Below are 27,815 nucleotides of genomic sequence, written 5' to 3' on the forward strand. Positions count from 1 at the left end.
TTCAAGGAATGAAAAGAAAATCTATTACCAACAAAGAAAAGAGCATTGAGAATTTATGCTGTATATTTACCAAATATACTGTTGATATGGTCTGGCTGTGTCTCCACCTAAATCTCATCTTGAATTTAACTCCCACAATTCCCACGTCATGGGAGGAACTGGTGATTGAATTATGGGGGCGGGTCTTTCCTGTGCTGTTCTTGTGATAGTGAATGAGTCTCATGAGATTTGATGGTTTTAAAAATGAGAGTTTCCCTGCACAAGCTCTCTTTTTGCCTGCTGTCATCTACATAAGACATGACTTGCTCCTCCTTGCCTTCTGTCATGATTGTGAGGCCTTGCCAGCCACGTGGAACTGTAAGTCCATTAAACCTCTTTCTTCTGTAAATTGCCCAGTCTGTCTCGGGTATGTCTTTATCAGCACCATGAAAATGCACTAATACAACTGTCCAACTTCTCTTAAATTTCTCTGAAAATGGAAAATAAGATTCCTTCCTACTGCACTGTGATCTACCTACAGTGGTTCATTTTAAAAGAATGACAGGATTTTGTTACCAAGGTGAAAGAGACTGGTAGTGTTTAAATGAGGAACTCTGTGTACAAAGACCCACATCTCTGGAAAGAGATCAGAAAGAGCTGGTCACTTGGCTGGTTCTCCTTCTGCAAGCTTCTCCTAGGCTCTTGGCTTCCCTGTGTCTGTTAATTACAACACACGGTCCTCTCTCAGCATGGCCCACTTGAAGAAGTAGTTCTCGGTAAGTAAGTTATTGCTTAGGCCATAACTTACTTGTGGGCCATGTGTCCAGCTCAGCATTCCAACTACAGCACTGTTGGAACAAAGTCTGTATTTTGCTATTATAACTGTTTACCACACTGAACTAGGAATTGCTGAATAAATATATTACCAAAAAAATGGGAATCAAAACCCTCCTAAGCAAATCTCTGTCTCCTCAGGAGTCCTGCAGAGGGAGGAAGGGAGACACAGTCAGGGCTGAAAACATACCTGGCTTGACTGTCACGTTCACATAGCCTTCCCCATGGGCATTTTGACCCTCTACAATCACTTTGAATTCATAGAGGCCTGGAGTGAGCTGCAGAAGTGAGAGAAGATCTCTTAGACAATCACAAAGAATAGGAATTACATTTAAAATAAGATATATTTGAACTTTCCCAAGCTGAATCTTTCACTCTTTCCTTCCCCTGTTTCCAAAATGGAAAAAGTCAACTAGCCTATAATCCTAGCAATTTGGGAGGAGGCGGGTGGATCACTTGAGTTCATGAGTTCAAGACCAGCCTGGGCAATATGCCAAAACCCCATCTCTACCAAAAATATAAAAATTAGCCAGGTGTGGTGGCACACACCTGTAGTCCCAGCTACTTAGTAGGCTGAGGTGAAAGGATGGCTTGAGCCCGAGAGATGGAGGTTGCAGTGAGCCAAGATCATGTCACTGCACTCCAGCAAGAAAAAGTAAACTAGCTGAAGAGATAAACAATGAACTGAAAAAAAAAGAAAAAAGAAAAAAAAAACAACTTTTAATGTGAATCTTATGACTAGCTGACTCTAGAACAACAGAAGGGATTTCAAATATCTCTGTACTCCCATTTTCTTTTCAGAAGAACATTAAGGACCCAAATATCCCACTCCACAGAGTTACGAAATTAAAATAATCATCACTTCAAAGAAAAACATTTTGTAAAGATACTAAATAGTTCCCAAATATCTGAATATTTTTCCCTCCTGGTTTTTACTAATTTATAAACTTAATATAAAAGAAAAAAAACAAAAAAGTACCCAGTATATCACTATCATAACACATCAACTTATCAAATTTCTCCATTTCCTTCTAATCCTTGACCACATATTAAAATAATAGTTGTGTACGGCTCATTCGTTTAACAAACATTTACTGAAGCCAAATCATGTACCAGATATTGTCCTAGGCTTGTGGTTTGGATATGAATAAGGTAAGATCTCTATCTTCAAGGAGCTCATATTTTAGTGATATTCAAAGTTCTAGCTACAATTGAGGTATCAAACTTTCTATTGTTCTTTCTTCCATTCATTTAGCATGAACACCTTCCCTACTATAATATAGTCTTTTTTTTTTTTTTTGAGACAGAGTCTCACCCTGTCATCCAGGCTGGAAAGCAATGATGCAATCTTGGCTCACTGCAACTGCTCCCTCCTGGGTTCAAGTGATTCTCATGCCTCAGCCTCCCGAGTAGTTGGGTCTACAGGCATGCGCCACCATTCCCAGCTAATTTTTACATTTTTAGTAGAGACGGGGTTTCGCCATGTTGGCCAGGCTGGTCTTGAGCTCCTGACCTCAGGTGATCCACCCACCTCGGCCTCTCAAAGTGCTGGGATTACAGGCTTGAGCCACCGCACACCCGGCCACAATCTTTTTAATATTTATTTTAATGACCACAGAGCAGTACATGAATAAGTGTGTCAAATTTCACATAAGCCTTTCAAACTGTTGGACACTTGGGTTGTTTCCAAATTTTTACTATTATGACTAATGTTGTAATGAACATCTTCCAGGCACATTTTTTTTTCTTTTTCTTTTGAAGTATTTTTTTGGGGGGGTAAATACTAATTGAGCCACAAGTAGCATCTTTGGCTACTTCCTCTTTATAATACTCTTCCTCTTGGCTTTCACTTCTGTGCCCACGCTTCATTTCTTTCAGTTTCCTCTACCCTCCATCCCTTAAATGATGGGTGTTCCCAAGATTCCAACCTCAGCCTGCTTATTTCTTCACTCTGCACACTCTCCCTGGTTGATTTTGTCTGTTGCTGTGGCTTCACAAATCATCTATTTGAGGTTGATATGCAAATATATCTCTCCAGCTCAGACTTGTCTTCTGACCTCCAGTCCCTCTCCACCAGCTACTAACTGGACAACTCAATTCAGATGTCTCACGGGTACCTCAAACTCACTCTGTTCAAAAATGAATTAATAATCTGCAAACTTCTCCCTAAAACTTGCTCCACCTTCTGTGCTCCTCATTTCAATGAACATCCACCCAGGTATCTAAGCCAAAAAGCTAGAATTATCTTAGACTTCTCTTCCCCAACATCCCCAACCAGTTCATCAATCATCAAATTTTATCAAGTCAAACTCCATATTATTTTTCCAATCTACTCACTTGTCTCCATCCACACTGCTATCACCTTAGTTCTTAACCACCTGTCAAAGCACAATTATTAAAGGTATGGCCTGGCCGGGCGCGGTGGCTCAAGCCTGTAATCCCAGCACTTTGGGAGGCCGAGATGGGCGGATCACGAGGTCAGGAGATTGAGACCATCCTGGCTAACATGGTGAAACTCCGTCTCTGCTAAAAAATACAAAAAACTAGCCGGGCGAGGTGGCGAGCACCTGTAGTCCCAGCTACTCGGGAGGCTGAGGCAGGAGAATGGCATAAACCCGGGAGGTGGAGCTTGCAGTGAGTTGAGATCCGGTCACTGCACTCCAGCCTGGGAGACAGAGCGAGACTCCGTCTCGGAAAAAAATAATAATAAAAAATAAATAAATAAATAAAGGTATGGCCTTTAGAGATGGAAAGCTCCAGTTCAGACCTACCATTTAATACCTTTGTGGACTTTGGCCACATCACTTCATTTCTCCAGTTTTTAGTTTTGTCATTTGTAAAAAAGATAGTAATATCTGCATCCTGGGATTGTTATGAAGATTAAAAGAAATAAGTGTATAAGATAATCAGCACTGGGTATGGCACATGGTATGAATTCAATAAGTGGTTTTTATTTTTATTTTTTGAGACATAGTCTCACTTTGTTGCCAGGCTGCAGTGCAGTGGCATGGTCATGGCTCACTGCAACCTCCACCTCCTGGGTTCAAATGATCCTCCCACCTCAGCCTCCTGAGTAGCTGGGACCACAGGCACATGCCACCACACCCAACTAATTTTTACATTTTTTGTGGAGCTAGAGTTTCATCATGTTGTCCAGGCTGGTGGTTTTCAATTTTACTTATTTAGTTCTTTTACTCAGGCTACTATCATTTTACACTTAAATTTTTCAACAGATTCCTCACTGACCTCTATAGTTTGAGTCTTATCTCCTCCAATCTGTAGTCAGGTGATTTTTCTAATCTGAAGATCTAAACATGTGTTTCTCTTGCTTAAAGTCTTTCAAGGGCTCTATATTCCTTCTGGATAAGATTCAAAGTCCTTAATCTGGCATATAAAGCTTTTGCTCCATCTGACCCCTGCATCTTTCCAACTTAGAACCACATATAAATTCCCTTTTCTCCACATTTTCTCTCTCATTTTTGGCCCAGTGGACATGTTGCTTCTTCTGCTTGAGGTATTATCCCTTCACCCTTTACTTAGTAAGTCAGTCACTCTAAGAAATCCACTCTACCTTTCCAGGGCTTCAATGATCCTCTGCACTGACCTAGTGTGCCACCTGTTATAACTACCTGCTTCCTATCAGTATCACCTACTAGACTCTATTGTTCTTGAACATTAAAATTATGACTAATTCACTGGTAAATCCCCAGTACCTGCCACATAACCAGTGTACAATGAATAGATGTAGAATGAAAGACTAAATGACTCTGCTGCGTCAAAGAATACAAACTTTTTTCTTAGAGAAAGGATCTCACTTGGTCACCTGGGCTTTAAGGCAGTGGTATGATCATAGCTCACTGCAGCCTTAAACTCCTGGGTTTTAGTGATCCTCCCACCTCTACGTCCTGACCAACTGGGACTACAGGTATGAACCACCACACCCAGCTAATTTTTTATTTTTTGTAGAGACAAGGTCTCACCACGTTTCCCAGTCTTGTCTCAAACTCATGGTCTCAAGCAGTCCTCCCACTCCACCTCAGCCTCTCAAAGTGCTTGGATTACAGGTGGGAGCCACTGCGCCCAGCCAAATACAAACATTTTAGAGCTGTCAATAACTGTACTTAGGCTGGGCATGGTGGCTCACACCTGTAATCCCAGCATTTTGGAAGGCTGAGATGGGAGGACTGCTTGAGGCCAGGAGTTCGAGACCAGCCTGGGCAGTATGACGAGACTCTGTCTCTACAAAAAATACAAAAATTAGCCGAGTATAACGGCATGACCCTGAAGTCCCAGCTACTCAGGAGGCTGAGGTGGGAGGATTGCTTGAGCCTGGGAAGTCAAGACTGCAGTGAGCTGTGATCACACCACTGCAGTTCAGCCTAGGTGACAGAGCAAGACCCTGTCTCAAAAAACAAACAAACAAACAAACAAAAAACAAACAAAAAAATCCCCAAACCTATACTGAATCCCACAAAGGCTGAGTCAATGTATGCAGTCATGTGGCCACAAATAACCTAGCTCATCCCAAATTCTAAAATCCTTAAGTTAGCCTTAAAAGCTGTTTAGTGTATATTTTCAGCCACCACTACCATGCTGGTACAGTCTTCTTACCATAAATGAAACTTTGAGAATCATACACTAACAAATACTGGATGTCAGCCAGTCAGATTTTTAGAGGATTCATTTCTAAAAGACTGTTTACAACTTAAGTGTAGACAGAAAATCATATGATATTTATTTTAGAAAATAGTCAACTCCTCTACCTTAGCCCTGCAAGTGAAAGGAGGCAAATTCACCTTCGATAGTTTGAGGATCTGGGAATGTTTCCCTTCCATTTCTCCACTGTAGTCTCTAGGATGAGTAATCAGCTGCCAGTCGTAGGTGTAGGTTTCTCCTATAGAAGGGCAGTTACAAAAATCATGAAAACACACACCTACACACAAAGAGGACAGCCACAGAGGCTGCCAATAACAAATCTCTTCTGATCTTGACGAGGCTTTAGTTTTTAAGATTTCACCCCAAAGCCTGTAGGGAAACCAAACCATCTGCTCAAAGAAAGAGCAAATTCTGCTGACTCAGCTACAGTTAGGGCTTCTTCCAACTCTTTCCCAACAATGCTTATTACTGCCCTATAACCACCCTCTCAGGGCCAATCCTCCCTGAAAAATAGCAGGTTGCTCATGGTGTGGCCTACCACTGAAAATACATGTCCTACCAACCATTATAGATGAACTCACTGGGAACAAAGGCCATTTTCTTGCAAAACTTCTTTTGCAACAAAGAACAGCAATGACTTCTAAATAACGTGGTTCAAAAATAGCTTTTTACAGAGTGCTAACAATGCTCATCTCACTGAGGTCATCACACCCTGGCGAGTTAAAAGAGCTACTTCATTCCTGCTGAGCTAAATAACACACTGCAGAAGATGGTAGGGGATGGCCCATTTAAAACAGGCCCAATGAAATTAATTAAAATCAAATGAAGCATTAAATGGTCCCCATTTGCAGGTCAGACTATATCACTAGGTAGGGCAAGGGTAGAATTCTATCTAAATGGCATCCCTCCCCAGAAAAAGTTGTCTTACATTTTTTGGATCAAAACACATTTCTGGCTAGGGAAGGGAGGGCTTTGGTTGGAAGGTTTAGTTTAAATTACTAACCAAAAATAAAAAAGAAAAAGGGGGAAAGAAAAAAACCTTAGCAGAGAGAGGTCATCTTTTTCTTATTTCATGAGTTCAAGTGTTAAAATCAGTACACAGAACCTAATTCCAATATATCCTTCATCTGAAGACCAATTTTATTTTATACACCTGGGAGACAAGATCTTCCTTCCTTCCTTCCTCCTCCAAAACAAGAATTTTTTTGGCCAGTTGTCAGCGCCAACAGCTCTCACAAATGTATATAGTATGTAGTAGTCAGGTTACGAGAGGAGAAGGAAAGCAGCAGCACAAGCAGGACTTGTACTCAGAGACATTTCTTCCAACTGTAGCTGGAAATTCTTTTCCACATAGAAAACAGTTTGGGAACAGATAATTTTATAATAGCTAAGGCTAGCAACATAAATTTCAAAACAGGACAATATTCCTAGGACAGAAAAGCTCAGGGGATGAATTATGCCTCGCAGGCAGAAATATATTCAAAGGTAGGAACAACTGAGTGTAACTCTGTTAGAAAGAGTGCTGGTTGCAGTGACTGAGGACAGTCATTCGTTTGTTTTGTTGACTGACTGACTGATTGACTGAGATGGAGTCTTGCTGTTGCCCAGGCTGGAGTGCACTGGCTTGATCTCAGCTCACTGCAACCTCTGTCTCCCGGATTCAAGTGATCCTCCTGCCTCAGCCTCCCAAGTGGCTAGGATTACAGGCACGCACCACCACGTCTGGCTAATTTTTGTATTTTTAGCATAAACAGAGTTTCACCATGTTCGCCAAGCTGTTCTCAAACTCCTGACCTCAAGTGATCTGCCTGCCTCAGCCTCCCAAAGTGCTGGGATTACAGGCCTGAGCCACCATGCCCAGTTGGACAATGGTTTTGAAACTGGACCTGGAGGGATCCTAATGGGCTGCCATAGAGCAGGAGAGGGATAAAGAGCATGCAGAATTGGTCCTGCCTCATCACCCCCAACCTTTGAAAGTTTGAAACCATCCATCTCATATATCCAGTAAAGGTGGGAGAACCTGGGGAGAGGACAGGAGAAAATAATCTATTTCCTTTTTTTTTTGAGATGGAGTCTCTCTCTGTCACCCAGGCTGGAGTGCAGTGGCGTGATCTCGGCTCACTGCAACCTCCGCCTCCAGGGTTCAAGCAATTCTCGTAGCTCAGCCTTCCCAGTAGCTGGGATTACAGGTGCCCGCCACCACGCCTGGCTAATTTTTAGTATTTTTATAGAGTAGAGATGGGGTTTCACCATGTTGACCAGGCTGGTCTTGAACTCCTGACCTCAGGTGATCTGCCCACCTCGGCCTCCCAAAGTGCTGGGATTACAGGCATGAGCCACTGCGCCCAGCCCTTTTTTTTTTTTTTTTTTTTTTTTTTTTGAGACAGAGTCTTGCTCTGTTACCTAGGCTGGAGTGCAATGGCACAATCTTGGCTCACTGCAACCTCCGCCTCCTGGGTTCAAGTGATTCTCCTGCCTCAGCCTCTCAAGTAGCTGGGATTATAGGCGCCTGCCACCACACCCAGCTAATTTTTTTGTATTTTTGGTAGAGATGGGGTTTTGCCATGTTGGCCAGGCTGGTCTTGAACTCCTGACCTCAGGTGATCCATCTACCTCAGCCTCCCAAAGTGCCAGGATTACAAGTATGAGCCACAGTGCCTGGCCAAAGAATCTATTTCTAAACTAATGTGTTTTGAAACACCAATCTACAAGATGATAGTAACCCACAGAACTGTACATGCAAATATGGGTTAGGAAAGAAAATACAGTAGAGGCAAGCATGTCTTTCACAAAAGAATGGAAGTAATCAACAGCTCAGGGCAGTCCCTCACCTCCAACTTCAAAGGCCACTAAACCCATTCACCTTAACTTGTCACCAGAGGAAGAAAGGAAAAGGCTTCTCTAGAGGAATGTGAAATGAATTGATAAGGAAACCTCAATTTGAGAGCAGAAATATAGAACAGACAGGGCATTTTGCTTCTGGAAAAGTAGTTTTTGCATTAATATACTATTTGGTATTAGGCCTAGAAATGAAGAATACTGTATTGAAGATATGTGTACCCCCCATCCTAAATAGGGAAGGACATTCTACCTGACTAACCTTTCAATGAGAATAACACAAACCCAACTCACTCAATTTCCATCAAAGTATGTACCACTCATGTCATAAATAGTCTTAAGAGAACCCATATATGTTTGTAAGTCAAACTTTGGTATATTAACATATACTTCAAAGGTGAAAGGAATGTTCATATTACAAAAGTTTTCTTAAATAATGAAGTAATCACCCCTAATTTAGATATTTTATATACCTGAATTTTGTATATCATATTAGGCTTATCTTTTTTTTCCCCAGGGACAGGGTCTCACTATGGGAAACAATGGTTCTTACAACAGTCCTGTGAGGACAGGATATCACTCGGGTATACACAAATATTTATGGAATATGAGAGGTACTAGATAATGTAGGGTCTGAGATCATAGGCTTTGATGTCAAGCTTGGGTTCAAATCCCAGCTGAGCCAGTCATTATCTGTGTGAATCTAAGTAAATGACTTCTCTTAATTTCCATTTCTTTCTCAGTAAAATGGGGGTAATAATTCCTACCTCATAAGATTACTTTAAAGGCAAAATGAGATAGTAGATAAGTTGCCAGTTTAGTGCCTAGCATATAGCTGATGCTAATTAATACAGAACGTATTTATTAGGTTGTATTATATCCATTTTAAGAGAAAGAAACTGAGACTCAGATTAATCCATTTATTTTGGCCAAACAACCAGTAAATAGCAGATGTAGAACTTGGAAAGAAGTTATTCAAGATGACTGCTAATATAAATTTGTAACTTAAAAAAATATATATATTTTCCTGACAGGAAGTCAGAGGAGGGAAAAAGATAAGGGCCAGGAGTGGCAGTGTATGCCTGTAGTTCCAGCTATTAGGAAGGCTAAGGTGGGAGGATCTCCTGAGCTCAGGAGTTTGAGACCAGCCTGGACAACACAGCAAGACTCTATCTCTTTTAAAAACAAAAACAGTTATCCAAACGTAAGGGGATGTTTACCTTTAAGTGGTTCTTGGAGAACATATGCATTTAATTGAACTTCATTCTTAGGCAGGGTTATCTGGACACTCTCTCCAGCAGATACCACCAGTTCCTTTATAACTGGAAACAAAGTAAATATACCAGAGATAAGAAATAGATCCAGACTGTCTTATTTCTCTTCTTCTTTTGTGATCAAACTCATTTCACAATCAATTTTCAGCTACTGCCATCAATTACTAACCTTTCTTCTACTCTCTAATTGCTTGAAATTTGATTCTGTCCCCCCTTTTCCATTGAAAAGGATCTTTCAAAACTACTTCTTAGTAAATCTAATAGCTGTACCATAATACCCTCATTCTTCATCTCACATCTCAGTGGCTTCTACTACTGCTAACTGCCTCCATCTTAAAACTCTTGGTTATCATAATACCATATTATTCTATTTTTTCTCCTTCTCTCTTTTCCTCCATTGTATTTTTACTACAGTCTGTCCCTAAGCCCTCCTTAGGTACTACATTCCACAGAGTCAAATTCTGTTTCAAGTATCACCTTTATGCTAACAAATAACTTTCTAATAAGATACATATATAAAGTTTCTAGAAGGGAAGGCAAATGGTCACAAATCTGCCTTACTTTCTTTCCATTCCAATTGCTATAAGATTCATTGTTCACACTAGATTATTCCAAGAATTTTTTTTTTTTTTTCTTTTTGAGTCAGGGTCTCACTCTGTTGCTCAGGATAGAGTGCAGTGGTGTAATCATAGCTCACTGCAGCCTCAAATTCCTGGACTCAAGTGATCTTCCCACCTCAGCCTCCCAAGTAGCTGGGACTACAGGCATGCACCACCACGCCCGGCTTGCTTATTCCAAGAATCTTATTTTATCTTCCCTCTGCTAGCTCTCTCCACTCCAATCTATTCTGTCTTCCTAAAACAACCAACACCATTAGTCTTTCCAAAATACTCACCCACCGTGTTACTCTTCTATTTAAGACTCCTCCTCCTATATCATATTTAAGGCCAAACTTCCAACCTGCCATTAAAGAACCATCATCTGATCTCACTGTCTTATCCTTCCTATCTATTTTGCCTCTAGTTATATTGATTTTCTCTCTTGTGTTCCACAAAGCCATGGTCTACTCTCAGGGACTTTGCTAAAGTTATTTCTTTCAATTGGGGTGTTTGCCTTGCTTTATTCTAAATACAGCATTTTGTTTCTTGCTTAAAGCCTGTCTCCTCTCCAAGAAATCTTCACAGACCATTTCAGTTCAAACTGATCTAATCTTGAAGTATGCTAGCATTTCTGGAACACTCAAGTCAGCAAAGAGCTATATACTGTCTTTATACTATTCACCAGCTATTGCAAATATGTCAGTTTCTCAAGCTCAGCACTCCTGATATTTTGGACCAGGTAATTCTTTATCATGGAGGGAAACGTCCTGAGCACTGTAAGGTGTTTAACAGTATCACTGACCAATACCCACCAGATTTCAGTAGCATCACTCCCTCCCCTCAACCAAAAATCTTTGCAGACCATTGAAAGCCACTGATTATATAAATCTTATTTCTCTGACCATAAATGTTCATTTGCTATGAGACTTCGAAACTAGGAGAGCTTAAAGCAAACAATAGGCTAGTCCACTCATATTTCAAGCCTGGGAGGCGAGAAGGGCTTCCTAGACAAATATGAAACTTGAGATTTATCTGCCTCTGCACGGGAACATTGCACTTGGGGAGAAATGAAACCATCCTTAATGGAAGCTTCAGCATTTGGATGCCCCAGGAGATGGAATAAGAACTCTCTGAAGTGACTTTCAAAAAAAAGAAAAGAAAGAAACATGATACTCAGAGAAAGTATAATGAACCAAAAAATGGCTATTCAATACAGTCCAACCCAAACCCTTCACAATTACACCAAAAATTACAGGCATCTCGACTGGATACAAAAATTACTTTGGTGCCTCAGGATTGAACCCCCAAAATTTCATGTTCTATGACTATCAGAGGACACACTGGAAAATTAAAAACTGGCAAAAATTCATTTTCACTGACTTTAATTTTACCCTCTTGACTTTTTCAGGAGATAAAGACCAACTTCTTGATTAACCAATTCTTCCTAATACCTTAGAACAGCACCTGTGAAGCACAGATTTATTTATACACTATGTATAAATCTACTTCTTATTAATGGCTTTAAAAATAAAGATGCTTCTCCAGGACACTGGTCTGAGCAAAAAAAATTTCTTGAGTAATACCCCACAAGGACACGCAACCAAAGCGAAAATGGACAAACGGGATCACATCAAGTTAAAAAGCTTCTGCACAGCAAAGGAAACAATCAACAAAGTGAAGAGACAACCCACAGAATGGGAGAAAATATCTGCAAACTCCCCATTTGACAAGGGATTAATAACCAGAATATAGAAGGAGCTCAAACAATTCCACAGGAAAAAAAATTTAATAATCCAATTTAAAAATGGGCAAAAGATTTGAATAGAGATTTCTCAAAAGAAGACATACAAATGGCAAACAGGCATATGAAAAGGTTCTCAACATCACTGATCATCAGAGAAATGCAAATAAAAACTACAATGAGATATCATCTTACCCCAGTTAAAATGGCTTATATACAAAAAACCGGCAATAACAAATGCTGGTGAGGATGTGGAGAAAAGGGAACCGTCGTACACTATTGGTGGGAATGTAAATTAGTACAACCACTACGGAGAACAGTTTGGAGGTTCCTCAAAAAAATAAAAATAGAGCTACCATATGATTCAGTAATCCCACTGCTGGGTCTATACCCAAAAGAAAGGAAATCAGTGTATTGAAGAGGTATCTGCACTCCCATGTTTGCAGCACTGTTCACAACAGCCAAACTTTGGAAGCAACCTAAGTGCCCATCAACAGATGAATGAATAAAGAAAATGTGGTGCTTATATACAATGGAGTACTACTCAGCCATAAAAAAGAATGAAATCTTGTCATTTACAACAACATGGATGGAACTAGAGGTCATTATGTTAAGCGAATAAGCCAGGCACAGACAAACACTGCTTGTTCTCACTTATTTGTGGAATCTAAAAATCAAAACAACTTAACTCATGGAGATAGAAAGTAATGGTTAGATAGATGGATGGTTACAGAGGCTGGGAAGGGTAGAGTGTGGGGGTAAGGGGGTGGTGGTTAATGAGTACAAAACAAAAGCTAGAAAGAACAAATAAGACCTAGTATTTGATAGCACAACAGGCTGACTATAGTCAATAATATTTTAATTGCACATTTTAAAATAACTAAAAGAATATAACTGGATTGTTTGTAACACAAAGGATAAAGGCTTGAAGGGATGGATACTTCATTTTACATGATGTGATTATTACACATTGCATGTCTGCATTAAAACATCTCATGTATCCCATATATGTATACAACTACTATATACCCACAAAAGTTAAGTTTTAAAAATAAATAAAAATAAAAATAAAGATGCCATAAAAATGAGAGACCTACAACCAGACTTTCAGAAGGTAAGCAAGTACACTGATGCAAATCTTTCTTCCCAGCAGGCTCTGATTGATCACTTGAACATTATACTTAATTGAATCGTGTGCCTTTAAGTCAGAGTAGAATCTGGATCTGTGAAAATTAGCCTCGTAAACTTCCATAAGCTGGATGCCTGCTGAGGAAAGGCTCTAGAGCCCCCAGTCCATAACTGCAGGGGTACTGACAGAATTGTTTTTTCTCTAACACACAGTATTCTAGTTATGCCTCCCTTCTTTCCTCTAAAAGGGAATACTTTGATCAAATGTTCTACTTTCCCCTTCTATCTCCAAGAGCAAAGGTCCTTACCTGGGTATGGTGCTGAGGTGCTCTGGAAAGAGGCCTGGGGGGTAGGGGTAGCATAACTGTAGGAGGGAGCCACTGGCTGGGGGACAGCAATCTGGGTTTTCTCAGAACTTTTCACTTGCTGAGTGCTGGGCATAGTAGCAAGACCCTCTGATATTTCAGGATGCATTGATGTGTTCTTTGGCCCACCAGACAGCTCTGCAGTCAGGTCTGTGGTTAGGGGACTGGAAATTGTAATTGCCTTGTGGACCTAAAGAAATAAAAAAAATTAATTTGAGTAGGTAAAAGTTACACAATTTTTTCAAGTTATGTCTCATGAAACAATAGTATATTAAATGTTTTCTTGAAAAATGCAAAAATGTCAAAAATATTAAAGAAATTAATCTTACCACCCACATAAAAGTGGTGTTAAATGTTGAGATAAATCTTCTGAGTTTTTTTCCTAGCCAAAGAGTTTTGTTTAAAACAAAATAGTAATTTTCTGCATTCTAAGTGTGCTGGAAAAGCAAAACAATGTATACTTTTACCCTGTTAACATTTCTATTCAATCTTTCTACAAATACTTATTGAGTACCTATTATGAAATAGCCCTTATGGATCCAAAATATAAATAAAACTAATCATTGTGCTCAACAGTAGGGGAGAGAGAACTGAAAGCATAATAAGTCAAAATAGTAAATATACCAGCTAGGCATGGGGGCTCACGCCTGTACTCCCAACACTTTGGGAGGCCAAGAGAGGAAACCACTTGAACCCAGGAGTTCAAGACCAGCCTTGGCAATATGGCAAGACCCTGTCTCTACAAAACATAAAAAATTAGCTGGGCATGGTGGCCATGCCTGTGATCCCAGCTACTTGGGAGGATGAGGTGGGAGAATCGCTTGAGCCTGGGAGGCCAAGGCTGCAGTAAACCGTGATCATGTCACCATACTCTAGCTTGGGTGACAGAACGAGACCTTGTCTCAAAAAGAAAAAAAAAGTAAATATACCGATAAATGTTTATGATGAGCCAAAAAAAAAAAAAAAAAAACCACACACACACACAAGCTAAAATTACTTAATCCATCTCTGAGGGAGAAAGGGTATGGAAAAGAATGATTTTTTTTTTAATTATTATTAAAGAAAAAGGCTTCCTGAAGGAGAAGAGCCCTAAGCTGAGTTTTAGAGGATAAACAATTGTTTATTAGACAAAAGGCAGAGGACAGAGAATGAGTATAGGCACAAGACATGAAATTAACATAGTCTGTCTTGGGAAGTGACAGCCATAAGCAAAGTGAGAGGCAAAAGTAATAGAAGATGAGCTGGAAAGACAGAGGCAAGGACCAGATGGAAAAAAGCATTAAATGTTATTTTAAGAAACTAAGTAATGGTAAGCAATTTAAGGGTGTATGCAAGGAAGTAACAAGGTCAAGTTTCTGTCTTACAAGTCATTTCTTAGCATATGGGTTTGAAGAAGTAAGGCAATAGCGGGAATATCACTTAGAAGAGTACTGCTTTCATCCAAATGAGAAATAATGAGTGGCCAAACAAGGGTGGTGGTATGGATTTTTTAAAAATCATATTCAGCCTGGTGTGGTGTCTCACACCTGTAATCCCAGCACTTTGGGAGGCCATGGCGGGTGGAACATTTGAGGTCAGGAGTTTGAGATCAGCCTGACCAACATGATGAAACCCCGTCTCTACTAAAAATACAAAATTTAGCTGGGCATGGTGGTACATGCCTGTAGTCCCAGCTACTCGGGAGGCTGAGGCACAAGAATCACTTGAACCTGAGAGGAGGCAGAGGCTGCAGTGAGCAGATATCATGCCACTGCACCTCAGCCCAGGTGACAGAGTGAGGCTGTCTCAAAGAAAAAAAAAAAAAAATCAAATTGGTTGAAATATAACTCACATAAAATAAACTACACACATTTCAAGTACATAAGGTCAATGTTTTGACAAATATATATACCCATGTAACCACAATTAAGAGAGAGAACATTTCTATCGGTCCCCAAAATTCATTCATGCCCCTTTATAATAAATCCCTGTCTCCATCTCTAGGCTCAGGCAATCACTGATTTGTTTGTTGTCAAAGTGAGATTAGTTTGGGTTTTCTTGTATTTCACATAAAAGGAAGCATATACATACTACTTGTTTCTGGCTTTCACTCAACATGTTTTTGAAACTCATTCATGATATTGTGCATATCAGTAGTACATTCTTTTTTATTACTGAGTAGTTTTCCATTATAGAAACACACAAAAATTTGTTTTACATTTATCTACTGATGGGATTTTAAGTTGTTTTCTGTTCTTAGTTATAAAAGCTGCTATGAATGTTTAAGTATACATGTTTCCGTAAACATGTGTTTTAATTTATCTTAGGTAAATACTTAGGAGAATTGCTGGTTATACATAAGTATATGTTTGTAAGAACATATACTTTGTAAGAACTTTGTAAGAAACTATGAGCCATTACCCAAAGTGGCTGTACATTTTATATTTCTACCAGCAACATACAAGAGTTCCAGTTGCTCTACAACTTCACCAACACTTGGTAGTCCTGGTCTTTTTATTTTTTGTCATTCTAGTGGTTATAAAGTAATATATCACTGATGACTTTCCTGATGACTAATAACATTGAACATATTTTCATGTGCTTATTGACCATTTTTTCTTTGAAGAGGCAAAGAAGTAAAGTTTATCCAAATTTTCACCCCCCCCTTTTTAAAGCTTTATTAAGGTATAACTGACATATAATAAATTGAACATACATAAACTGTACAATTTGATAAATTTTGATGTACGTATACACATTTGAAACCATCAGTACAATCAAGCTAAAGCTAATGCATCAGGATATGCATTAGCTTCCAAAGATTCCTCATGCTCCTTTGTAATGCCTTGTCCTCCCCGCCCTAAGCAACCATTCTCTGCTTTCTGTTTCTTTTGTTTCTGAAATGGAGTCTCGCTCTGTTGCCCAGGCTGGAGTGCAGTGGCACAATCTCAGCTCCCTGCAAGCTCCACTTCCCAGGTTCACACCATTCTCCTGCCTCAGCCTCCCGAGTAGCTGGGACTACAGGTGCCCGCCACCACGCCCAGCTAATTTTTTGTATTTTTAGTTGAGACGGAGTTTCACCATGTTGGCCAGGGTGGTCTCAATCTCCTGACCTCGTGATCCACTCGCCTCGGCCTCCCTAAGTGCTGGGATTATAGGCGTGAGCCACTGCACCCAGCCTGCTTTCTGTTTCCATAGTTTGCATTTCCTAGAAGGTTCTATAAATGGAATCACAAAGTACCCACCCTTTTTTTTTGAGGGGAGTAGTCTGGCTTATCTCACTCAGCAAAATTATTTTGTATGAATAACAAAATATACACAAAATGTTATATATGCAAAATGTTTTATGTATCAATAATTCATTCCTTAGCATTGCTAAGTAGTTTTCTGCTTTATAAATATACTATAATTTGTTTAGTACCACCACCAGTGTATTTCAATTATCATACAACCTTGACAGAATTTGGTGTGGAAATCTTTTTAATTTTAGCCATTCTAGAGGTATGTAGTGGCATCTCACTGTGGTCGTAATTTACATTTTCCTAGTGATTAGTGATGTTGAACATCTTTTTCTGTATTTATCAGACACCTGTATAACCTCTTTGGTGAACTACGTTCAAATCTTTTGCCTGCTTTTTAAAATGGGTTACTAGTTTTCTGATCAAGTTACAAAAGCTCATTTATTTCTATAAATGAGTCCTTTGTCAGACACATAATTTGCAAATGTTTTCTCAGTCTGCACCTTGCTTTTTCATTTTGTTAGTGTTAGTTTTTCATTAACAAAAATTCGTAATTTTGATAAGCTCCAATTTATCATTTGTTTCTTTTATAGTTCATGCTTTCAGTGACATGGCTAAGAAATCTTTGCCAAACCAAGATCACAAAAACGTTCTCCTGTGTCCTCTTCCATAAGTTTTATAGCTTTTAGTCTTAAATTTAGATCTATGATCTGTTTTGAGTTGATTTTCCTATAGAGGTAAGGGTCAAGGTTCACATTTTTACATATCATTATCTAACTGTTCTAGCACTATTTGTTGAAAAGATTATCCCTTCCCCACTGAACTGCACTGGCACATCAATTGACCATATATATGTGGGTCTATTTCTGGACTCTATAATGTTCCATTAACTTAGTCTAGTTTTATACCAGCACCACTGCCTTGATTACTGTGGCTATATAGTAAGTCTTCTAGCTAGATAGTTTAAGTCCTCCAACTTTGTTGTTCTTTTTCAAAATCATTTTGATCTTTCTAGATCCCAATCTGTATAACATGGTTATATTTGTTTCCTAGAGCCGCCATAATGAATTACTGTAAACTTTGTGGCTTAAAACAATAGAAATTCATTCTCTCACAGTTCTGGAGGCCAGAAGTCTGAAACCAAGGTGTTGGCAGGCCATACTGCCTCTGAAGGCCCTAGAGGAGAATCTTTCTTTGCCTCTTCTAGCTCCCAGAGGCTCTTAGCATTCCTTGGCTTATAGCAACATAACTCTACTCTTCATGCGGCCTTCTTCCGTGTCCGTGTAGATGGACCCAAAGCTCCCTTTCCTATCTCTTGTATAAAGACACCAGTCATTGTATTAAGGGCCCACCCTAAATACAGGATGATTTCACCTGGAGATTCTCAATTAATTACATCAGCCAAGACCCTATTCCCAAATAAGGTCACATGCTGAGGGGGCGAGGGGAGGACATCAGTCAACCCATTACATCATTTACTTATTTCTCAAATTTCTTCATTTACTTATTTCTCTTCATTTACTTATTTCTCAAATTCTCTCAGCAGAGTTTTGTAGTTTTCAGTATATAGTTTTTGCACATATTTTGTTAAGTTTATGCCTAAGTATTTCATGGCTTCGGGTGTTACACATTTTTTAAAACTTCAAGCTAGGTATGGTGGCGCACACCTAGAGTTCCAGCTATTTGAGAGGCTGAGGGAGGACTGCTTGAACCCAGAAGTTCAAGGCCAGCCTAGGCAACATAGTGGGACCCCATCTCTAAAATAAATAAATAATAAAACTTCAATTCCCAATTATTCATTGCTAATACAGAAACACAAGTGATTTCTGTATATTGACCTTATATCCTACAATCTTGCTAATTTACTTAACAGTGGCTTTTATGTAGATTCTTTAGAATTTTCTAGAAATAATCCAATCATCTGTGAACAAAGGCAGTTTTGCTTCTTCACTTCCAATCTCTATTTCTTTCATTTCTTCTTCTTGCATTATAATTGGCTAGGACCTCTACTACAATGTTGACCAAAAGTGGTTAGAGCCACTTCCCTATTTGTTAAGTAACTGTGATCTCATTTTCCTTTAAACCTTTGAACACGATTTAATTTTTTAATCATATTTTTTAACAGCTGCTTTGAAGTCTCTGCCAAATCTCATAGCTAGGTCTATTTAGAAATCATTTCTATTAATGACTTTTTTCCACTGAGCATGGGCCGCACCTTCCTGATTTTTCCTTGCATGTCTCATAATATCTGGTTGAAAACTAGAGGTTTCAGATAATCTACTGGAGTAGCTATCGATTGTTTTATTTATCTGATGGGCTGTTGATTGTTTTTAATAACTTGCCTGTACTTAAACTGCAGAATCTAATTCTCCCATAGTATGTTGCCACTGATGCTCTGCTCAGTTTTTGTTTTCTTATTTTTATTTTAGCCTGGCTTTCTAGGGCGGCCTGTGCCTGCATCGTTTAGTAGTCAGACAATGATCTGGGCAGGGGGTGTTCATAGACCTCAAATCCATAAAGTTTTGCCATCTGTCAATCTATCTGTGTACTGCCTGAGGAATGCATTCAAAGTTACAGCCAGTTCTCAAGTCCCCCTTAATTTTTACTTTTTATTGGGTTCCCTTGGGTCCCTCCTGCACACGCAGGTAACTTCTCAAAGATATGCGGAGAGCTTATCTTAGCCCTTCTATGGCTCTGTTATTTTCAAGATCTTCCCATTTAGTTTCTGGCAGGTCCACCACCTACTCCAACAGGCACTGCAACCTTCAGCTACTCCAACAGGCACTGCAACCTTCAGCTAGCAAAGCTGTGGATTCTCTCCATTCATTCTCAACCAAGTTTGCCACTTTTAGTTGGCAAAGCTGTGAGTTTTCACCTGTCCCACATTAAGTCTACGCCCTCTGGCAGAAAATTTGCTAGTGTTTTTTTTTTTTTTTTTTGCTTTTTTGTTTCTTTTCCTTTTCAGTTGAGATGGGGTCTCACTATGTTGAGTTCCAGGCTGGTTGGAACTCCTGAGCTCAAGCAGTCCTCCCACCGCAGCCTCCCTTGTAGCTGAAATTACAGGCATGTGCCACTGCACTCTGGCTCCTTAAGATGCTAGTTTTCATGTTGAGCCACACACTTGTAAAACTACAATTCTTGTCACCAGAGCTGAGTAACAGAGGTAAGGACAGATGGGAAACACTCCAAGAAGACCACAGACTCTCACTGTACCTACTCAAAGTATTACTAGCCTTTCAAGAATAAATTCTTAGGCTGGGGTGTGGTGGCTCAAGCCAGCGCTTTGACATGCCGAGGCAGGAGGATCGATTGAACCCAGGAGTTTTTCAAGAACCTAGGCAACATAGTGAGACCCTGTGTCTACAAAAAATAGAAAAAGTTAGCTGGGTGTGGTGGTATACACTTGTACTCCCAGCTACTTGGGAGGCTCAGGTGGTTGGTGCCTGGGAAGTCAAGGCTGCAGTAAGCCATGATCACACCAACCTGGATGACAGAGTAAGACCCTGTCTCAAAAAAAAAAAAAAAAAAGAATAAATTTTTCTCAATTTGTTTCTGCTATTTTATTTCTAGATATGTTAAAAATATTTGGTTTTAACAATTTTGCCCAGTTTTATACTTGTTTTTTACACGAAAACTACAGATCCCTTCTTGCTGCCGTTTTGTAAGCCCTCTTGTTTCTATTTTCCCATTGTTAACATTTCTTTTTTGAAATTCCTCATCTGTTTACTCACTGAAACTATTTTCTGGCCCAATACAGTAGCACACACCTGTAATCCTAGCACACTGGGAGGCCGAGTTGGGAGGATTGCTCAAGGCCAGAAGTTCAAGACCAGCCTGTACAACATAGCAAGACCCCATTTCTAAAAAAAATATATATATATATATACATATATATAGTAATTAGCTGGGAGTGGTGGCACACCCCTGTAGGCCTAGCTACATAGGAAGCTGGGGTGGCAGGATCGCTTGAGCCCATGAGTTTGAGGCTGCAGTAAGCCAAGACAGTACTACTGCACTCTAGCCTGGGCAACAGAATGAGACCCAAAAAAACAAAAACAAAACAAACATTTTCCTTTAATTATGTGAACATACATATGATAGCTACTTTGAAGCCTGACTACTAACTCCAACATCTGAGTCAACTTGGAGCCACTTTCTATTGACTGCCGTTTTTCCCTGAGTATAGATCACCCTTTCCTGTTCCTGTGCTTGTCTGGTAATTTTTGGTTTAATGTTGGACATTCTGATACATGTAGTGGCTCTGGATTCTACTATATTTTCCTTGGGATTATTGGCAGGGGGGTGGTTTCCTAGTAGACAAATAACTTCTTTGAACTAAACTGTAGACTTTGCTCCTTACAGTGTTCCACAACTGATATCTCTGTGGAGTTCTTACAGCTTTTATGTTACTTTATTTTTAGACAGTCTTGCTCTGTCGCCCAGGGTAGAGTACAATGGTGTGACCTCAGCTCACTACAACCTCTGCCTCCTGGGTTCGAGTGATTCTCATGCCTCAGTCTCCCTAGCGGCTGGAATTACAGGCGTGCACCACCACACCCAGCCAATTTTTATATTTTTAGTTGAGACGGGGTTTCACCATGTTGGCCAGGCTGGTCTCTAACTCCTGGCCTCAAGGGATCCACCTAGCTCAGCCTCCCAAAGTGCTGGGATTACAGGCATAAGGCACCGCACCCAGCCTGGCCACTACAGGTCTGCCTGTGTAACTGATGATTGACCAAGAATTTGGCCAGAGATTTTACTCAGATTTGGGGCCTGTTCTCATTGTACTTTCTTTGTTTCTGGGGATTCCTCCCTAATTTTCAGCCTTAAGATTATGTCCACTGATACCTCAAGTCCATAAAATTTCACATATCTGCCACCTGATTCCCCATGGTTGGAGAATGCATTCAATTTAAAAAAGAAGCAAACTCATGAAGTTCACCTTGTGTAGATTCTGTCTTTCAAAGACAAAACTCTACCTCCCTAATCTCTGCCTTTTATTCACCAGGCCTCATGGAGTCTGCCCATGCAGGTGTAGTTTAGAGGTACATCCAGGGATTTTAGCAGAGTTTACAGTCAGGTTATGAGGTTCACCCTTTTCTGTGGTTTTCTTACTTTCAAGCCCTCCTGCTAAATTTTCAGAAGCTTTTTCTATCACGAACTCTGTTTCTGCCACCATAAGAAAGTAAGGCTGGAGTTTTCCACTGCCACTTTCCTCTACTGTGGGAGTTGTTGAATGCCCTCAGGCAAATTTTTTTTAAGCTGCAAATTCACGATTCTTATCACTCCCAGTTGCCATTTTTCAAAAGTAAGCACTCCTCTAGCTTCTATCTGCTTTTGGAACCTTTCCAGTTCCTTTTAATACATTTTTTACAGATTTTCTAATATTATCTGTGGGAAGGTTTCAGAGACCACTTCACTCTGCCACCATTACTGGAAATTCCCCCTGTGGGATGGATTTTAAAATATTAAGAATCTAATATTTGTGGAGCTGTAATAGATCTGGGGTTTGGGGAAGAGTCTGAGATGACACCCATGTTTCTAGCCTGAGTGACAGACTGACTACAGTAGTGTCAAAAATGAAATAGACTATAGAAGAGCAACTTTAAGGAAATTACAGGAAAGTTATGTTTTAGACAAACTGAAGCTAAAATACCTCTGGGAAATTCAAACAGAAACTAAGACTTGGAATCATGCTCCTAAAGCCATGGGAGTGGATGAACTATGACAGGAAGAACATGTAAATAAAAGAAATAGTAATCAAAAATAGAACATTTAGGAATACAAAGGCTGTAAGATGATAAAATGACCAACAAAATTGACCAAGAAGGAATTGTCAGGAAGAAGGAAAAGGACCAGGAATGTGTGGTTCCCACAAGAAAGAAGGGACAATTGCAACCAGTATGAAATAATGCAGACAGGGCCAATCAAATAAAGACTGAAAAGAATACACTGCAATCAGCAACTGTGAGGTCACTGGTGACCCTGGCAAGCTTCAGTGGAAACCAAATACCACAGGGCTGAGGATTAGATGTAAGTGAATAAAGAAGAGAGAGCAAGTGTAGAATACCTTTGATATTTCTAGATAAAAAGGAAGAGAGACAAATGAATGGTAGCTAAAGATGCAAGGGGACAAGATCAAGGACATATTTGCATGTATCGAGTTTGAACAATGAGCATCAAGTTCTGAGACTGAAAATTTAATGATAGAGTTGAGTATTATGCAAATATTGAGGAGAGGATCTGGGTCCAAACTTGGGAAGTAAATATTAGAGAAGGCTTTCAAAAAGAAGTAAAGCCTGGGAAGAGTCTTGAAGACTAAGTAGTAGTTAGGTAGGTGAATGCCACAAGGTAAAAAAACGAAACAAAAACAAAAACAAAAAAAACATGGTGGACTTTCTGTTCCAATCGAGATGAAGTAACAGCAAGAAGATTTATCCTTCTGAAAAAAATTTAGAAACCAGACAAAATATATTAAACGATGGCTTTCAAGACACCAGACATCAGGTGATAAAAAACAGTGATCCCTAAGAAATGAAAAACAAGTAAGGTGAACCCTATGACTGCCCCAGCTTACTGTCTAGAAAATGTTTCTGGGCCATGGCACAGGAAGAAGAAATCCAAGCACAGACCAGTAGTCTTTAGAGTTGAAGAACTGAGCTGGAAGTCTGGGAAAGAAGAGTGCTATACAGAGACAGAACTCTGAAAATCTGAAGGAGACCCCATTAAGTACTCAAGGGAGTACTGATAATCAGATATATAAGAAGAAACCGCACAGGGCCAGGGAAAAAACTAACCTGTATTCTTTGTTTTGTTTTGTCTGTTTGGGGTTTTTTTTGAGATGGAGTCTTACTCTGTCACCCAGGCTGGGGTGCAGTGGTACAATCTCCACTAACTGTAACCTCTGCCTCCCAGGTTCAAGTGATTCTTCTGCCTCAGCCTCGCAAGTAGCTGAGATCACAGGCTCCTGCCATTGTGCCCAGCTAATTTTTGTATTTTGAGTAGAGAAAAGGGTTTTACCATGTTGGCCAGGTTGGTCTCAAACTCCTGACCTTAAGTGATCCTCCCGCCTCAGCCTCCCAAAGTGCTGGGATAACAGGCATGAGCCACCATGCCTGGCTTTTGTTTGTTTCTAAGACAGGGTCTCGCTCTATCACCCAGGTTGGAGTGCGGTGACATGACCTTGGCTCACTGCAGCCTCGACCTCCCAGGCTGAAGTAATCCTCCTACCTAAGCCCCCCAAGTAGCTTTTTGTACTTTTTGCAGAGATGAGGTTTTGCCATGTTGCCCAGGCTGCCCTGTAGTTCTCTCGATTACAGAGAAAAGTACTCAAGTTTAGATGGATAAGAAATAGTACCTCTTCCAAAAAGCTAGATTGGAAAACTTTGTAATTCACAGGGCATCAGTTAAAATACTAATAAAAGTCTTGCTTTAGTAGGGTAGAAAAATTAACCCTAGACTAAATGCAGCTCTGGACTCACATGACAAAGCTTAAAAGCAAGGCTCAAAAGTATCACTGTTTGCAAATAATTTAACCACCACCCAGAACAAAGTTCAAGAACACTTATAGTGATACAAAAATATCCAAAACCCCAGTAGGTAAAATTTACAATGTCTAGCACTTAATCCGAAATAACCAGACATGCAAAGAAGCAGGAAAATAAATACTATAATGAGAAAAAAAAGTAAATCAATTAAAACTGATCCAGAAATTATAGAGATGACAGAACTGGTAGATAGGGATATTAAAATAAGTATTATGATTATATTTCTATGTTTAAGATGTTATAGGAAAGGTTGAATATATTAAGTAGAGATATAAGACATAAAAAAGACTTCATATCAAACTTTTAAGATAAGTATTACAATGTTTGATATTAAAGAAAATACACTTGATATGTTTTGGCTCTGTGTCCCACCCAAATCTCATGTTGAATTGTAATTCCCAGTGTTGGGGGAGGAACATAATGGGAGGTGATTGGATCATGAGGGTGGATTTCCCCTTCCTGTTCTCATGATAGTGAGTTCTAATGAGCTCTGATGGTTTATAAGTGTGTAGCACTTCCCACTTGACTCTCTCTCTTTCCTGCTCCACCATGTGAAGGCTGTGCCTGCTTCCCCTTTGACTTCCACCATTACTGTAAGTTTCCTGAGGCTTCCCAGCCATGCTTCCTGTCCAGCCTGCACAACTGTGAGTCAACTAAACCTCTTTGCTTCATAAATTACCCAGTCTCACATAGTTCTTTATAGCAATGTGAGAACAGACTAATGCAATACTGTAAGAATTTAATGGCAGATTAAACAATGCAGAAGAAAAGATTAGTAACCTTAAATAATCTCAATAGAAACTATTCAAAATGAAACAGAGACAAAAAAAGCTGAAAATAAATGAATGGGGCATCAGCAAACTGTGAAATAAATTCAAGTAGCCAAATATGCTTGTAACTAGAGGTCCCAAAGGTAGAGGGACAGAAAAATATTTGAATAATCATCAATAATTTCCCAAATTTGAAGAAAACTATAAACCCACATTCTAATCCAGATTAAAGTTCAACAAGCCCCAACCACATGAAACATAAAATTACTCCATAGAATAACATAATCAAATCGCTTAAAACAGTGGTAAAGAGAAAAGTATATAAGCAGCCAGAGAAAAAAGAAACATCATATATGTGGAACAAAGATAAAAACTAGAGCAGATATATCACCTGAAACAATGCAAGCTAGAAGACATTGACATGATATCTTTAAAGTACTGAAAGCAAAAAAATAAACCTGTCGACTTAGATTTGTTTAAACAGGGAAAATATTTTTCAAAGATGAAGGTGAAATAATATAATTTAAGGTAGTTCTTTATAGGTTAAAGATGTATACTATAAACTCAACAGTAACCACTAGAACTACACAACAAAGAACTATAGTTGTATTAAATTTTTATCACTGTTGTAACGAATTACCACAAACTTAGTGGCTTAAACAACACAAATGTATTATCTTATACTTCCGTAGAATAGGAATCCAACACAGATCTCACAGGGCTAAAATCGAGGGGTTGACAGGGCCATATTCCCTTCTGGATGATTTAGGGAAGAACCTGTTTCCTTGCATTTTTTAGTTTTTAGAAGCCAGCCACCTTCCTTGGCTCATGGTCCCCTCCCCCATCCGCAGAGGAAGCAGTTTCATGTGCCTGTGTCTTTCTGCCATAGTGACATCTTCTTCTTCCACTTTAAGGAGCTTTGTGTTTACACTGGGCCTACAGGAAAAATGCAGGATAATCTTCCTATTTTGAGGTCACCTTATTAGCAGCCTTGATTCCATCTGAAACCTTAATTCCTTTTTGCCATGTTATTTAACAGATTCACAGGTTCCTGAGATTATTATGCTGACATCTTTAGGGGCCGTTATTCTTTTTTGTTTGTTTTTTGTTTTTGAGACAGGGTCTCGCTGTGTTGCCCAGGCTGGATGCAGTGGTACAATTACAGCTCACTGCAGGCTCAAGTGGTCCTCCTGCCTCAGCCTCCTGAGTAGATAAGACCACACGCATATGCCATCACCACCACATTTGGCTTATTTTTTTATAGAGATGGGAGTCTCACTATGTTGCCCAGACTGGTCTCAAACTCCTGTGCTCAAGTGATCTTCCCACCTTCGCCTCCTAAAGTGCTGGGATTATAGGTGTAAGACACTGAGCCCAGCCTAATGTGATTATTGATGTGACTGGGTTCAAATCTACCAACTTAGTATTTGCTATTTGTCCAATATGTTCTTTGTCCATTTTCCTTAAGTTTATGCCTTCCTTTGAATTAATTGTTTTTCAGTCTATGGCCACACCACCCTAAACATACCTGATCTTGTCTGAATTAATTGAGTATTTTTCACATTCAATTTTACCTTCTTTGTTGGCTTATTAGTTGTGCTAGGCAGAATGATGGCCCTTACGCCAGGCATGGTAGCTGATACCTGTAATCCCAGCACTTTGGGAAGCTGAGATGGGAAGATTGATTGAGCCCAGGAGTTTGAGACCAGCCTGGGCAACGTTGTGAAACCTTGTCTTTATAAAAAATTTTAAAATTAGCAGGGCATACTGGTACACTCCTGCAGTCCCAGCTACTCAAGAGGCTGAGGTGGGAGGATAGCTTGAGTCCAGGAGGTCAAGGATACAGTGAGCCATGATTGTGCTACTGCACTCCAGCCTGGGTGACAGAGTGAGACTCTGTCTCAAAATAATGACAATAATAATAATCACATTAAATGTAAGTGGTCTAACTCCAATTAATCAGCAGAGATTGTCAGACTGGATAAAAAGCAATCCATCTATATGCAGCCTATTAGAAGTTTACTTTAAATGTAAAGACACAGATAGGTTAAAAGTTAAAGGATGGAAGAAGATATGTTAACACTAATCAAAAGTAGCTGAAGTAGCTATATTAATATCAGACAAAATAGATTTCAGAGAAAACAATGTTACCAAAGATAAAGGGAATTGTATCATAATGACGAAGGAGTCAATTCATCAAGAGGAATAACAATCCTAAACATTTACACATCTAATAATAAACTTCAAAATACGTCAAGCAAAAGCTGATCAAACAATGAGGAGAAACAGATATATCTATAATTATGATATTTCATCACCACTCTCTAAATAACTGATGGAAGGAGACAGAAAATAAGTAAGAAATGTTGAAGATTGAACAACATTAACAAATTTGACCTAACTGACATTTATATTCACCCAACAACAGAATACATATTCAACTGCACATGGGACATTTACCAGGATAGACCATATTATGAGCCATAAAACAGGTGCCAATAAATTCAAAAGGATTCAAGTCATACAATGTTCTCTGGCTACAATGGGATTAAATTACCAATGAATAATATAACAATATGTAGAAAATTCTCCCAAATATTTGGAAACCACATAACACACTTCTAAATAACCCAAGAGTCAAAGGAGTAGTCAAAATGGAAATTAAACAGTATTTTGAACTGAATAAAACTGTAACACAAAATATCAAAATTTGTGTGATATAGCTAAAGGCAATACTTAGAGGAAAATTTATAGCACTAAAAATGTCTACATTAGAAAAGAGAGAAGTCTCAAACTAATGACTTCAAATTACATTCTAAGAAAAATAAAATAAAATTACATTCTAAGAAACTAAAAAAGGCAAATG

The 27,815-nt window shown here is 39.3% G+C and overlaps 1 protein-coding gene across 5 annotated transcripts in view; it reads right to left on the reverse strand.

Annotated features, from left to right (window-relative positions):
• The window catches only part of KIAA0319L (KIAA0319 like), a 128,141-nt gene that overhangs the window by 29,462 nt on the left and 70,864 nt on the right, over positions 1-27,815 (reverse strand). For all 5 annotated transcript variants that reach the window (XM_050797777.1, XM_050797769.1, XM_050797787.1 and 2 more), the window contains 4 exons: positions 13,358-13,604; positions 9,528-9,629; positions 5,610-5,707; positions 1,004-1,091 (listed from right to left, as the gene is read on the reverse strand). In XM_050797777.1, the coding sequence (XP_050653734.1) occupies positions 1,004-1,091; positions 5,610-5,707; positions 9,528-9,629; positions 13,358-13,604 (535 nt within the window). The remainder of the gene's footprint in view (positions 1-1,003; positions 1,092-5,609; positions 5,708-9,527; positions 9,630-13,357; positions 13,605-27,815) is intronic.

This window comes from Macaca thibetana, chromosome 1 (genome assembly GCF_024542745.1).
Source record: "Macaca thibetana thibetana isolate TM-01 chromosome 1, ASM2454274v1, whole genome shotgun sequence".
NCBI lineage: Eukaryota > Metazoa > Chordata > Mammalia > Primates > Cercopithecidae > Macaca > Macaca thibetana.